The 13,169-nt window shown below is 63.7% G+C and overlaps 4 protein-coding genes across 4 annotated transcripts; 2 read left to right on the forward strand and 2 right to left on the reverse strand.

Annotated features, from left to right (window-relative positions):
• Positions 1 to 873: 873 nt before the first annotated feature.
• Positions 874 to 1,889, forward strand: EMIHUDRAFT_235597 (hypothetical protein; the record flags this gene model as incomplete). Its single annotated transcript, XM_005779962.1, has 5 exons — positions 874 to 1,257; positions 1,333 to 1,371; positions 1,446 to 1,490; positions 1,591 to 1,716; positions 1,749 to 1,889. 5 exons carry the CDS (start codon positions 874 to 876, stop codon positions 1,887 to 1,889), a joined length of 735 nt encoding a protein of 244 aa, XP_005780019.1.
• A 657-nt stretch (positions 1,890 to 2,546) lies between these two features.
• EMIHUDRAFT_235598 (hypothetical protein) lies at positions 2,547 to 3,400 on the reverse strand (the record flags this gene model as incomplete). Its single annotated transcript, XM_005779963.1, has 2 exons — positions 2,547 to 2,628; positions 2,790 to 3,400. The coding sequence occupies 2 exons, from the start codon at positions 3,398 to 3,400 to the stop codon at positions 2,547 to 2,549; spliced, it is 693 nt and encodes a 230-aa protein (XP_005780020.1).
• A 238-nt stretch (positions 3,401 to 3,638) lies between these two features.
• On the reverse strand, positions 3,639 to 7,703 carry EMIHUDRAFT_457131 (hypothetical protein; the record flags this gene model as incomplete). The annotated part of the gene is made up of 16 exons (XM_005779964.1): positions 3,639 to 3,938; positions 4,008 to 4,076; positions 4,142 to 4,187; positions 4,265 to 4,373; positions 4,556 to 4,626; positions 4,826 to 4,944; positions 5,192 to 5,268; positions 5,357 to 5,385; positions 5,899 to 5,977; positions 6,159 to 6,250; positions 6,429 to 6,500; positions 6,728 to 6,775; positions 6,906 to 6,947; positions 7,020 to 7,255; positions 7,328 to 7,397; positions 7,650 to 7,703. 16 exons carry the CDS (start codon positions 7,701 to 7,703, stop codon positions 3,841 to 3,843), a joined length of 1,311 nt encoding a protein of 436 aa, XP_005780021.1. The 3' UTR covers positions 3,639 to 3,840.
• A 2,522-nt stretch (positions 7,704 to 10,225) lies between these two features.
• Positions 10,226 to 11,730, forward strand: EMIHUDRAFT_114540 (hypothetical protein; the record flags this gene model as incomplete). Its single annotated transcript, XM_005779965.1, has 3 exons — positions 10,226 to 11,086; positions 11,154 to 11,520; positions 11,606 to 11,730. The coding sequence occupies 3 exons, from the start codon at positions 10,226 to 10,228 to the stop codon at positions 11,728 to 11,730; spliced, it is 1,353 nt and encodes a 450-aa protein (XP_005780022.1).
• Positions 11,731 to 13,169: the final 1,439 nt, after the last annotated feature.

Here is a 13,169-nt window from a genome sequence, read left to right on the forward strand (position 1 = left end):
CGCACCCACTCGCGGCGACAAGGCTGGGCCGAATGCCGATTCGGCACCCGACAACGATGGGTGGTACAAGAAGGGCCCCAAGGTGCGTTGCTGCGTGATGACATTCTCACCCCAACAGCCCGTTACCCCCTCCCCCGCCCCTTGCCTGCTTGCAGGAACTGTTCACGTGGGCGGAGGCAGCGGCCTCCTCGCGCTCATCCTATCTGGATGGGCTCAAGCAGTGCTTCGAGGCCGGCCAACTTTCCTTTGCTCAATGCGTGTCGAAGGTCAAGCTGGCTGTGCAGCAGGCGCAAGTGGACAACGTCGTTGTGCCCCTGCCCAATCGAGAAGCCGCGCAAATTCTTTTTTTGAAAACTTTCGCTTGCTCAGCACCTGGACGAGGTCACATGGACAACCAAGAACGGGCACGGCCTGCAAATGCAGCGTCTGTCTGTCGTCCTCCACGCCGCCGTGGCGTGGCAGACGGTGAACGAGCTAGCGTGTGGGGGGAGTGCATTCTGCCCTTGGAGCACTTGGAGTGCAGTCATTAACCGCACATCCAGGGCCAGGGAGCTAAGAAGCGCACCCAGCGGGCCGGATGATTGGCATCGGGTTGCGGGCAAGAGAGCCCTAGCCCTGGGGGTGCGCGCGTTCGCAGGGCAAGGGCCATAAAGTAAACACGGGTCTCCGAGGGTTAGCTCCGTGGGTTAGCAAGAGAGCCCTAGCCCCGAGGGTTGTCGTGCCAGCGTGCTGTGATTGTGGAAATTCTTTTTTTCGCGGCGCAAATTTTTTTTGAGCTTAGCCTTCGATGTTACGAAAACAAACGCAAGGCGGACATGGCATATCGCTCTCGGGCTCACAATTTTTTTCGAGCTCCACCGCCTCTCGACACATATGCTCGCACTCGTCCTGACGTGCCCAGGCCTCCGTGCTGGCGTGCCAGTGGCATCTGCTGAGGCGACGGCTCGGGCCGCCTGGCTCGCCAAAAACCCGTCGCCGTGGGAGGCGCGAGTGACGCCACAAGCGGCACAAGCAGCAAGCCCCTCCGTCTTTCATGCAACGCAGGCTCCTGGCAACCCGTGGCTCGCGCCCGGCCGGCCAATGCTCACTCTCGAGGCGGCAGATGAGATGAGCAGCGTGGCACTCCGCGAGGCGACAGCATGCGGCTTTAACCCGATCAGCGTGTGCGTTCTCGACGCCGGCGGCCGCGTGCTCGTGCTGAAGACGATGCCTGCATCGAGCGGGCTCACGGCGGACTTTGCGCACGCCAAGGCGTCGGTGTGCATCGGCATGCACTGCTCGAGCCGCGAGCTGCGAGACAAGTACCAAAACGACGAGGGCACTCCTGCCTAGATGCCGATGGGCCCAGACCGCGGCTCGGATGGCGGAATTGTGTCGCACCAACGCCGTCGAACGCTAGTTGGGAAGATTTTATTGTGCAGTCCCCGGCTCCCCTCTTCGCTCAGGCATTGGGCCCAAGATGCCGCAGCTCCTCGCCATGGGCACCGCCGGTGCCGCCGCCAACAAGGCGCCCTCACGCCCTTGCGAGGAGAGAGCACCGCAAGGCGCGAACGGGCCGCTGATCAGTCGTCGGCGGGCTGTGGCCTGTAGGCGCTCGCGCCCTTCCCGGGCGGCGTGCTGTGCCGTGACGCGGCGGGGGTCCTCGTCGGCGCGATCGGCGTCTCGGGCGCGGCGTCCGATGAGGACGAGCACTGCGCCATCACCGCAGCTCAGTCTGTCGGACTGAGCACTGAGCCTGCCGCGAGCAGGCTGGTGTGACAAAAAAGGCGCCAGAGAAACGGCACGCAAGCGCGTTTTTGAGAGCCGACACAGTTCAGCTAGCCGCGCGCAGTAAGGACTTTACTAAAACCATCCTCCTGCTCAGCCTAGTCTTGCTCCACGGTACCTGAGCGCTGAGGTGAGAGCAGGATGTGGCGCTTTTTTAGGGTCGGCTTTTTGAACTCTTAGAGCCGTATTACTTATACCTCGGTACGCAATCCTTATCCTTCAAGAGCGTGAGAGGCATAACGTACATGCGAGCGAGAGAGAGAGAGAGAGAGAGAACCCCCTCTCCCTTAGGTACGGGTAGCTTATATACATAGTCAGAGGGGCAGGCAGCAGTGGGGACCTAACACTGACACGCCAAATGAGGAGAAGGACAGGATACGGAATACGTCCATTTAGTGGGGCCGCCTCGTTTGGAATACGTATTCTGCTTTCTGGGAAATACCGTGTGGAATACGGTCGGAATACTGAATACGGGCAGAATACAGCCCTTTTGGAGGTCGTTTGGAGGACGTATTCACAGAGTATCGGTCAACGCCACGGTGTGAATTAGTTCCCACTCCAACTGCTCCACCAACAAAGCACATATCGCCCGCCTCCGGTCCGCCTCGCCCCTACAACCTCATCACTCCCAAGTGGTCGATGGTTCGGGCGAGGGTTCGGGCGAGGATTCGGGCGAGGGTTCGGGCGAGGGTTCGGGCGAGGGTTCGGGCGAGGGTTCGGGCGAGGGTTCGGGCGATGGACACGTCCCGCATGTGCCCTTACAACACACGTGCATGTAATCAGGGTTGCTTGTGCAACTGTACGCCCAACCAGGGCAGCTTGATGCCGCCGCACACCAATTTGGATTCTCGCACACCGTGCCTGGACCATCGCAATCTGGACATGAGGAGGATGGGGCAGAGCTCGGCGAGGAGGAGGGGGCTGACGAGGGCGCGGTGCTCGGCGAGGAGGAGGGGGCGGAGCTGGGAGCCGATGACGGGGACGAGGATGGGGCGGTGCTCGGCGAGGAGGAGGGTGCTGACGAGGGCGCGGTGCTCGGCGAGGAGGCGTGCGTCTTGTCCTCACAAAACGGCTTGCACTCCGGCGCAGGGGAGGAGCACTCGGAGCAGCCGTTGCAGCCCCCCCAGGTGCACTTGGTGTCCCAGGCCTGGGTCTTGTCCTCACAAAACGGCTTGCACTCCGGCGCAGGGGAAGAGCACTCGGAGCAGCCGTTGCAGCCCCCCCAGGTGCACTTGGTGTCCCACGCCTGGGACTTGTCCTCACAGAATGCCTTGCACGCCAGCGTGGGAGGGGGCGGCGGAGGAAGCATGCACTCGGTGCAGCCGCCACAGCCGGTCCAGCTGCACCGGGCGTCCCAGGGTTGCGTCTTTGCTGCACAGAAGCCCTGGCATTGTGGCGGGCTTGCTGTCGGTGGCGGGACGTAGCATTCGCTGCAACCGCCGCAGCCGTCCCACGAGCAGACCGTGTCCCAGCCCTGCGGTTTGCTCTCGCAAAACTGCTTGCACTGTGATGGCGAGGAGGATGGCGTCGCCAGCGCTGCGCCTGGAAGTGCAGCGAAGAACAGCCACGCAGCGAACAACGGCCTGTTTGAGGCAAGCGCAGCCGATCCCAATGCGACTCGCAGGGAGGGCATGCAGACACCGGTGGCGCCGCGGCTCAGCGGACGCACGCTTCAGCGGCGGATCCCTGGGGAAGCTGAAAATTACGGAATTTTGGGAAAGGTTTTGGAATACGTTGTTCCTCCTCCCCCCCCTCAGCATAGAATTTTACAACAAAACTCCCTCGCACAACACTGGGCACGGGACTGGCGCATAGAATATAAGGCAAACCGTAGGGAGGCGTGGGCCGGTCTCGGTGGGTGGACAGCGGGATTCGGGATAAAAGGTGTGCAGCAAAACAGCGCCCACGGCCAGATACTAACACATATCGAGTGGGACGCGGCATCAAGACGCACAAGAGTTGTAACCCCTAACCAGAGAGCACTGTGTGCAAGTACGGTTTACGTTAGCAACCCAGGGACAGCCGCGAGCAATCACTGTGCTACCCAATCTCAACCACGGGCGAGGGCCTGCGCTACGCCTTCCTCTCGCCCTTCACATTCGTCCCGTCGCCCAGCCGGAAGGAGTCGAACCTCCGCAAGTCCGCCTCGAACCGGACGTTGTGAAGCGCGCCTGCGTCAAGGGACCCAATCGTGACCTGATTACCTGTTGATTGTCCGACTCGCACTGAGTTGTGCGCGCCGCCAAAGTCTGCAAAGAGGCACCCCTCGCCGGCGGAGGCGCAGAAGCCCTTGTCGTGGAAGTCAACGCCTACAAAAGAAAATGCCGCGCTCAATAAAAAAGAAAACTGGCGGCGGTGGGCCGTCTCGTGACACCTTTCGGGGCGGCGCCCCACACGCCACTGCCCCACGGAGTCTTGAGCTCGCCTACGACGAAACACGGCCCGCTGCCTTTCTTTTTCTGGACCGCACGCCGGCCTGCCCCCACGGAGTAATGAGCTCGCCGCCCGGGTGGAAGGCCAAGCCGGGGATGCCCGCCCAGCTCCACTCGGTGCCACTCACGCGGCTGGCGAGGGGAGAGCCATCGATTCCCTGCCCCTTGACACGCCTGGGAAGAGGCGCAAGCGACCTGAAACGCGATGGCGCCGAGGCCGAGACGCCGCCGAGATGCCGCGGAGATGCCGCCGAGATGGCGAGAGCCAAGATGTAGCCGACGTGTAGCCGAGATGTAGCCTTGATGTGGCCAAGACGGGGCCGAGATGTCGCCGCGATGTGGCCAGGCTGTGGCGCCTCCATCCGACAGTGCCCATCGCCAGCGACTCGGGCCACGTGGAGATGTTCCCGCTCGCCTCGTTCCACGCCTACCTTAAGGTACGTGTGTGAAGGCGCCAGCCTCGGGGCGGGAAGAGGGCTTCGTGCAGAGGCGTCGGAGCGCCGCGTGGAGACGGGCGACCGAAATGCGGCTGAGTACGGCCGAATACGGCTGGATGAATGCGTGACCTCTCGAGCGCTACTTGGGAGGCGAGAACACACGCTCTTCCTCTTCTAGTCGTCCCGCGCCTCGAGCAGCCAGGCCGTGCCGTCCGAGGCGCCCGACGGCGGCGGCTGCATCTGCCTCGGCGGGTAGGCTCCCCCGTAGTGCCTTTTGTCCAGCGACCACTCGCCGATGGTGCCGGAGCCTACGTGCTGAGTACAGCGACCTCGGGGCGGGAAGGCGGCAGCATGCAGAGTGCGCATAGCGCTGCGTGCAGACGAGGGGCTGCGAATGCAATGAATACCGTGTTGCATGTCTGACTGTCACTGTGCGCTTTCGGGGCCCGGGGCTGCGAATACAGTGAACACCGCTGAGTACGGCCGCATCCGTGCCTGCCCTTTGGCGCTGGTTCGACTACGAGGCTACGCTCTTCCGCTTCTAGACGGCGGAGCCTTGCGGCCGGCCGGCGAGGGTGTACTCGAGCCCGTAGGTGTAGTGGAAGATGTAGACGCCTCGGCTTATCGCGCTCCTTGCGGAGATGCCGGCTGATATTAATTTATATTACTTTGATATTAATTTAATTCATTTATGTTAATTAGTATGAATGAATATCACGCCTCGCGGAGATGCCGGCGCCGCCCTCGACCTGGAAGTGGGAGAGCACGTCGTGGCGTTAGGGTAAGGGTTCGGGTTAGGGGTAGGGGTAGGGCTAGCCCTCGACCTGGAAGTGGGAGAGCACGTCGTGGCGTTAGGGTAAGGGTTCGGGTTTGGGTTAGGGGTAGGGCTAGCCCTCGACCTGGAAGTGGGAGAGCACGTCGTGGCGTTAGGGTAAGGGTTCGGGTTAGGGGTAGGGGTAGGGCTAGCCCTCGACCTGGAAGTGGGAGAGCACGTCGTGGCGTTAGGGTAAGGGTTCGGGTTAGGGGTAGGGGTAGGGCTAGCCCTCGACCTGGAAGTGGGAGAGCACGTCGTGGCGTTAGGGTAAGGGTTCGGGTTAGGGGTAGGGGTAGGGCTAGCCCTCGACCTGGAAGTGGGAGAGCACGTCGTGGCGTTAGGGTAAGGGTTCGGGTTAGGGGTAGGGCTAGCCCTCGACCTGGAAGTGGGAGAGCACGTCGTGGCGTTAGGGTAAGGGTTCGGGTTAGGGGTAGGGCTAGCCCTCGACCTGGAAGTGGGAGAGCACGTCGTGGCGAACCCCCAGCTTGGCGGCGGCGATCGAGTAGCCCCACATCTCGAGCACCCACCTTAATTAATAGTAATTAATATTAGGGTTAGGGTTAGGGTTAGGGTTAGGGTTAGGGTTAAGGCTAGGGTTAGGGTTAGGGTTAAGGTTAGGGTTAGGGTTAGGGTTAAGGTTAGGGTTAGGGTTAGGGTTAGGGTTAAGGCTAGGGTTAGGGTTAGGGTTAGAGCATCTCGAGCACCCACCCGAAGCGGCGGTCCGCGACAGGGTCGAGCTTGAGGGCGAGCGAGAGGTTGAGCCAGAGCGGCGCGAGGCGGCGGAGCACGGGCTTGCTCACCTAGGGTTAGGGTTAGGGTTAGGGTTAGGGTTAGGGTATGGGTTAGGGTGAGGGTTAGGGCGAGGGTTAGGGCGAGGGTGTGGATTAGGATAAGGGTAAGGGTTAGGGTTGGTGGGTTAGGGTCAGGGTGTGGGTGAGGGTTAGGGTCAGAGAGGCGGCGCAGCACGGGCTTGCTCACCACCAGCGGGCTCGGCCCGACGGGCTGGACGTCCGAGTACGTGACGCCGGGTGCGAACTTGTCGAGCAGAGGCTGGTGCGAGGGCCAGACAATCGGCCAGTCAGTGGCGCACTAGGCGAGCGTTGGCATTGCCTCCGCACCGTCAGTCCACATACTGTGCTCGACGACGGAATGCACGTCCTAGCGCGGATGGCGGGGCACGCACGCACACGGAGCACACACGGTGATGTGTGAGCGTTCTCAGGGAGAGGCAGCACCACACGACAGAGGGGCTGCGGTTGGGTGGGGGGAGTGGGTACCTGGTGCGAGGAGCCGCAGTGCATGTAGCCGAAGGAGAAAGCGGCGGCCTGCCGAGTTGGGGTGAGGGCGAGGGTGAGGTTTAGGGTTGGGGTTGGGGGTAGGGGTAGGGGTTGGGGTTGGGGTTAGGGTCGGGGGTCAGGGTCAGCAGTGCGTGTAGCCGAAGGACAAGGCGGCGGCCTTGTCTAGTGTCGCCAGGTTCGGCAGCGGGCGCATGAGCACGTGGTCGGTCTCCTAATTATATAATTGAGCGAGAATAATAATATAACAATATTACAGCGGGCGCATGAGCACGTGGTCGGTCTCCGCAATGTACACGAACTGCTCCTGGAGAGCCTCGAAGCCGCCCCGGTCCGCGAACTGGACAACCGAGAAAGGGCGGTTGAGGACTCCGAAGTGGCCGTAGCGCGCAATCTCGGCGGTGGTGTACTGCCGCACGAAGAAGGACGGCATCTCCGCCTCCAGCCCGTCCGGCTTGCCGCCCTCCGACGCGACCAGCCGCGTGAAGCCGCCCATCTCGCCGCACGGGCCTATTCACAGCGGGAGGTGTGAAGAGACGCTGTTCACAGCCGCGCGAAGGCGGCCACTGTCGCTGCGCTGACCGGCGAGCTTGCGCTGCTTGACGAAGTGGTAGTACATGATGCGCGACTGCCACGCCTGGTATGTGGTCGCCTGCGACGTCAGCAGCGTGTGGTACGGCCGCCGACCCGGGCACGCCGGGTCGGCGGCGGAGGCGGCGGAGGTGGAGCGCTCGGTGGAGGTAGCGGTAGAAGCGGAGGCGGAGGCGGAGGCGGAGGCGGAGGCAGCGGAGGCTTCAAAGCGAGCCGGCACGCTCTCCGCCCGCCGTGCCGCCGCCGCCGGCCGCACCGCGCGAGAGGCAATCATGCTGTCGTTCGAGACGTCCGAGTAGTGTAGCCAGCAGACATAGTTCCAGCCGGCGAGCGCGAGGAGGTACAAAACGATGTAGGCGTACCGCATTGGCTGCTTCAGTGACTGACGCAGCACGCGACACCGGGCTCGGGCAGCTGGGCCGAAAATACGCCGACTCCCAATAAAAGAATTTAAACAAAAGAATTTAAACAAAACAACTCTGTCTCACAGCACACAGGCTCGACACAGGTGCGAACTGGCGCGTGCTAGTACTATCACCGGCACACCACCGGAGCCGCCTAAGCGACTCCGTTAAGAACGGCAATGCACTTAGCTCCGTGCACAATGCCGCTGTCCCCGCACGCTAGCTCGTTCACCGTCTGCCACGCCACGGCGGTGTGGAGAACGACAGACAAGCGCTGCATCTGCAGCCCGTGCCAGTTCTTGGTGGTCCATGTGACCTCATCGAGGTGCTGAGCGTGCGAAAGTTTGTTACTCAGCTGGTCCGCCGCCTGCCGAAGAATTCTGCGGACGCCGTCCCCGAAGCCGCCGAACGTCTCGAAGTCGAGCAAACGCAGGTCGCAATTCTTCTCCCGCGCGAACCGGTAGTCGCCCTTCTCGTAGCGGGCCGTCACAGGTGCCCCCGCCTCCGCCTCCCCCTCACTCTCCCCCTCCTCCTCTTCCGCCGCCGCCGCCTCCGCCTCTGCATCCTCCGCCTCCCTCCCCCCCTCCCCCCCCCCTCCCGGCCGCGGCCATGCAGCATGCCCTAACACTAAGTCGAGCAGCGACCGCTCGGTGTTGCCGAAGGCGACAAAAGCCCCCTTCCAGCCGAGCCGATCGCCACCCTTGCACGCAAGCGAGCTCGTCAGTTTCAAGTCGCCAACGAGGCGCACATGCCCTTTGCCGATGTTCGCCGCCGCCACGTCAGGTTGTTTTGGGTTACTGTAACTGAGGTGTGCAGTCGGCTCCATCTCGATGAGCATGCCCCACGCTGAGCGAAGGGTCTTGACGAGTCGTTTGAGCAGGTATTTGTGTCGTGTCGCGTGCTTCGCACGCGGGTTGACCATTGCGGCATCGCCGAGTTCTTCGTGCGGCTTGCCGTTTGGCGCCTTCTTGCCCGCCTCCACCGCCTGGCAGGCAACATCGAGCGGGAGGCCGAGGCGGCGCTGAACTGTAATGCGCATCGCCCACGTCTCCATCTTCATATCATCCCGCATGGGGATCGCATTCAGGAAGGCGCCAGCCCCCTCCTGGCTGACTGCGACGAACCGAATCGCCTCGCGCCAGCACGATAAAAGAAAGGATTCAACAACAAGTCTCTCGAATAAAAGAATCTTAGAAAACTCCCGCGCACAACACTGGGCACGGGACTGGCGCGCACTGGCACTAACAATAAAAGAATCTTGTGCAATAAAAGAATTTTCACACGACTCAGTGTGTGTGTGTGTGTGTGTGTGTGTGTGTGAAAGCGCCGTCGCAACTGCCATGTCGCGGGGGGGGGGGGCCAGGTTGTAGGCTGGTGCTCTCGCCCCGCTGGCGGCGCGGACCGGTGCCGCGGCTCCGAGGCCTCCTGTGGTGCCGCGGCTCCGAGGCCTCCTGTGGACCCGCGGCGGCTCGCCGTCGCGGTGCCGAACAATGTGATCGGTCCGGACATCCCGGCGTGCCGCCGGTGGCGCTTCTTGGGCGAAATTTTGCTCCACCTCTTTGTCGACAAAGCTGTGCCCGAGCCCCTGCTGCTCGACTGTGCGGCGGAACCGGCCCCTTGATGCTGAGATGTGAGGCGCCGGCACCGGGGCTACAACGCGGGGCCATCTCCAGGCTGTATCGGGCAGAGCCCCACCACTTTGCGTGTGTGGAGAAATTCACCTTACCTTACCTGGTCCTAGCCGCTCGCCTCGCTCGAGGAAGGATGCGACCCGATGTACCAGCACTGCACTCGAAAGTGCCACGCTGTAAGAGCGCACGAGGCGCGGCCTGCCGCGTGCTGCGAAACTTGGAGCACTTGGAGTGGATTTGGTAAGCGGTAAGCTCGCAAACTCCCGGGTTTTTCTCGACGGCCCATAAGGGGCCGTTGTCTGCTGTGCTTTTGAGTCTGCTGTGAGAGGGTCTGATGTAGCAAAATTCTTCTTTTTTGCGGCCGGTTGTGCGCGCTGCCCCGCGTTGAGCCCCGCCGCACGTGGCGACGGCCGCAGGTTGGCCCGGTGCAGCGCGCCCTGGCCGCAGACTGAAGAACGGCCACGAGGGGTGTGTGATGTGCGGTGCGGGGTGTGAGGGGGCAGCGTCTTTGTGTGTGTGTGCGCGCGCAGCTTCGTCGGTTTTCTTTTTTTGCGGCCGGTCCGTTGTGCGCGGCGCGGCCTCAAGTGCGTTAGCGCGCGGAAGTGACGATGGAAGCCGGCGACGAGCACCTCACCGCACACGAGCTTCGCGCGCGCATCGAGGAGCAGCGTGCGTTGCGAGCCACCCTCATAAACGACAGGGCCACCGCTGACAACGAAGTCGCAGAAGCGCGGGAGCGGCAGCGGCTGCGGCGCGAGTTGGAGAAAGAGAGATACGCGAACGCTGCCGTCCGCGGCGAAATTTTAAGCCTTCGCGGTCAGCGGAGGACAATCGACAACGACCTAGCGGAGAACATGCCTGGCGCACCTCGGCCAACTGAGCAGAAGCGGCCCCCCTCCTCCTCCGCTCTGGCCAAATCCACCGTGACGTATGCGAGCAACGTGGCGAAGCACGAGTTTGTCTGGGAAGTGCAGGGCCTCTCCTGGCTCGAGCAGCAGCTCACGCAGGAGGGGCGTGAGTGCACCAACAGCAACATCTTCCAGGTCGACCCAACGGACGGCTACTCGACGTACATGCTCGTCTTCAGCCCGCGCGGCGGCAGCCTGGAGCACGAAGCGGACGATGACTACCAGGTCTTCGATTCCATTCCTCGCGGCACCCTTGCACTCATTCGCAGGGCGGACGACTACGGGACCAACCTGTGCTACCGCTTTTTCGTGCGGGACGCGAGCCTAGAGTTCCAGCCGCTGGGGGAGGCGACGCGGGTGGCCGTCCCCGCGCGCGAGGGCTACGAGCCCGCCTGCTTCGTTGGCGGTCCAGATTTGCACAGTGACTCGAAGGGGCTCTTTGGCCTGTCCTTCGACGAGCTTCTCGGCAGCGAGTGGGTCAAGGACGACTCGATCTGCTTCAAGGTGTGCATCGAGGAGGCGGTCATGAAGGAGCACCCCAGCGGCGGGCAGATCCGAGTGGGGAAAACGGACGTCGTCTACGAGCACAAGCCGCCGTCGGTCGAGGTGCCGCCGCCGACGCTGCAGGCCGACTTTCTTTCTCTCCTCACCGAGGGGCGCCACTCCGACGTCACCATCGAGGCCGCCTACGGCGAGGCTGCGCCGGTCGCCTTCAGCGCGCACACAATCATCCTCAGCCAGCGCAGCGACGTCTTCGCGGCCGCCTTTTCGCACGAGATGCGCGAGAGCTCCACGCGCACGCTCACGGTGACACAGTTGGGACTCGGCGGCCGAATGTCAGCGGTGTCGTTATGCGTTTTCCAGCTGTGGACAGGTGACGGACGTGCCGCCGCCCGCGCTCAAGGCGCTGCTGCACTTTCTGTACACGGACGACTTTGACGAGGTGCAAAAGGTGCTGCGCGAGGAGGGCTCGTCGGAGGCTTCCTCCTCCTCTTCGGGCGCCGCTGCCTCGGGCGGCGCCTCCTCTGGCGCGGCGGAGCAGAGCATCGCGCAGCTGCAGGCGGTGCTCGCCGCGGCGCACAAGTACGGCGTGCTGCGGCTGCTGCGCTGGGCGGAGGGGCAGCTGTGCGACAAGCTGTCCTGCGAGATGGCGTGCTCGCTCCTCAGCCTCGCGCACGTCTACGGCGCCACCGAGCTCGAGCGCAACTGCCTCGCCTTCATGAAGGCAAACATGGCGAACGGTGAGGGAGGGCCAACGCAAGACTGATCACAGCCCGCCGACTCACCCCCCCCCTCTCGCGCACACCCCCGCCCCCTCTCGCGCAGTGGTCAAGCGCGCCGACTTTGCGGCCCTCGCGCCCGAGGCCCTTGTCAAGTTCAACATGCATTGCGCGGGCGTCGACCCAGCGGAGGAGGAGCCGGGCCGCAAGCGCAAGCGCGACGACGAGTAGACGGATTTCGAGACTCGACATGGAGGCTCCAGTGCCCTCGGCTGCGGTCGAGTAGCAGTACAGGTAGGACCGTCTCGTGGCGCTCAGCGTGTTAGAGCTAGTCATGTGGCGCGGTAAGTTCTTCCCGCCCGCCCGCGGCCTTGGGCGGCCCCGGCCCCCCACTAACCGAGAGATCAGAACGGGACGGCCGGCCGCCCGGTCCCGGCGGTCGCAGGTCGCACCACTCTCCAGGTAGAAGAGAGAAGTAGTGGGCAGAAGAAAAACCGGGCTTTGGTTTTTAATCTCTGGAATGCCGCCACCGGCGCCTCGACTCGCTCGAGCTGAATCCTGGAGTTGACCGACGCGCCCTCTTGTGTCCTGAGCTCCTGACTCCTGTCGCGGACCAACGCGGCCGGTACTAGTGGTGGCTGGTGCTATAAAAAAAGCGCGACAAGCTAAAGGATGCCGCCCCTCGTGCTATAAGCCGAGGCCCGCCAGCATGCGAATAATCTTACCCATGCCCGCTCCTCAGACCAGACCGAGAAGGCTGCGCGGGCTGTTGATTGGCCGACACCTGCGCCGCCCGCACCGCCCGCGTGCGCTGCCGCTTCGAATTGACGCGCTTCTGGCGCCAGAGTACGCTGTTGCTGTGCGCGTTGCAGTGCGCAGGGGCGTCGCCCCCCCGCCAATGGCGGCACTCGGACACGCGCGCGTCGCAGATAAGGCAGTAGCAGTTGGGGCAAGTCGCCTCGTTGCCGTCGACTGGCGCCGCGATCGGCCTCTCGGCCGCATGGAAGTGGTGGAGCGGGCAGAGCGCACGCTGGTGCGGTAGGTGCTCGGGCAGCAAGCCTGTGCAGTGCAGAGCAAAGGAAGTGAGAGATCAAGCTCGCGGTGACTAGCAATGAACGCCAAAGGTCTAGAGTGCGCCTGCAACGGCAGAGATCTGCACGTCGCTGCCTTCGAGGGAAGGAGCGACAGCGGCGGAGCGTTGAAGCGGCGGCGCCTTGGCGGTGGCGGCGACGGCGGCGGCGGGGAAGGAGGAGGAGGCGAGGGTGGTGGCGGTGACGGGGGGGGCGGTGATGGCGCGGCGGTGGGCTGGGCGGCGGAGGTGACGGGGGTGGCGGTGACGGAGGGGGCGGTGATGGAGGGGGTGGACTAGGAGGTGGCGGGCTGGGCGGTGGCGGTGACGGCGGAGGCGGCGACGGCGGTGGAGGTGACGGCGGAGGCGGAGAGGGTGGTGGCGGTGAGGGCGGAGGTGGTGAGGGTGGCGGCGGCGATGGAGGCGGCGGTGATGGTGGCGGCGGTGAGGGAGGCGGTGGGCTCGGCGGGGGCGGTGAGGGCGGTGGCGGGCTTGGCGGCGGTGGTGATGGCGGTGGCGAGGGTGGTGGCGGCGAGGGCGGCGGTGGGGAGGGAGGGGGCGGTGAGGGTGGAGGTGGCGAGGGCGGCGGTGGGCTGGGCGG

Source organism: Emiliania huxleyi (assembly GCF_000372725.1).
Source record: "Emiliania huxleyi CCMP1516 unplaced genomic scaffold EMIHUscaffold_222, whole genome shotgun sequence".
Lineage (NCBI taxonomy): Eukaryota > Haptophyta > Isochrysidales > Noelaerhabdaceae > Emiliania > Emiliania huxleyi.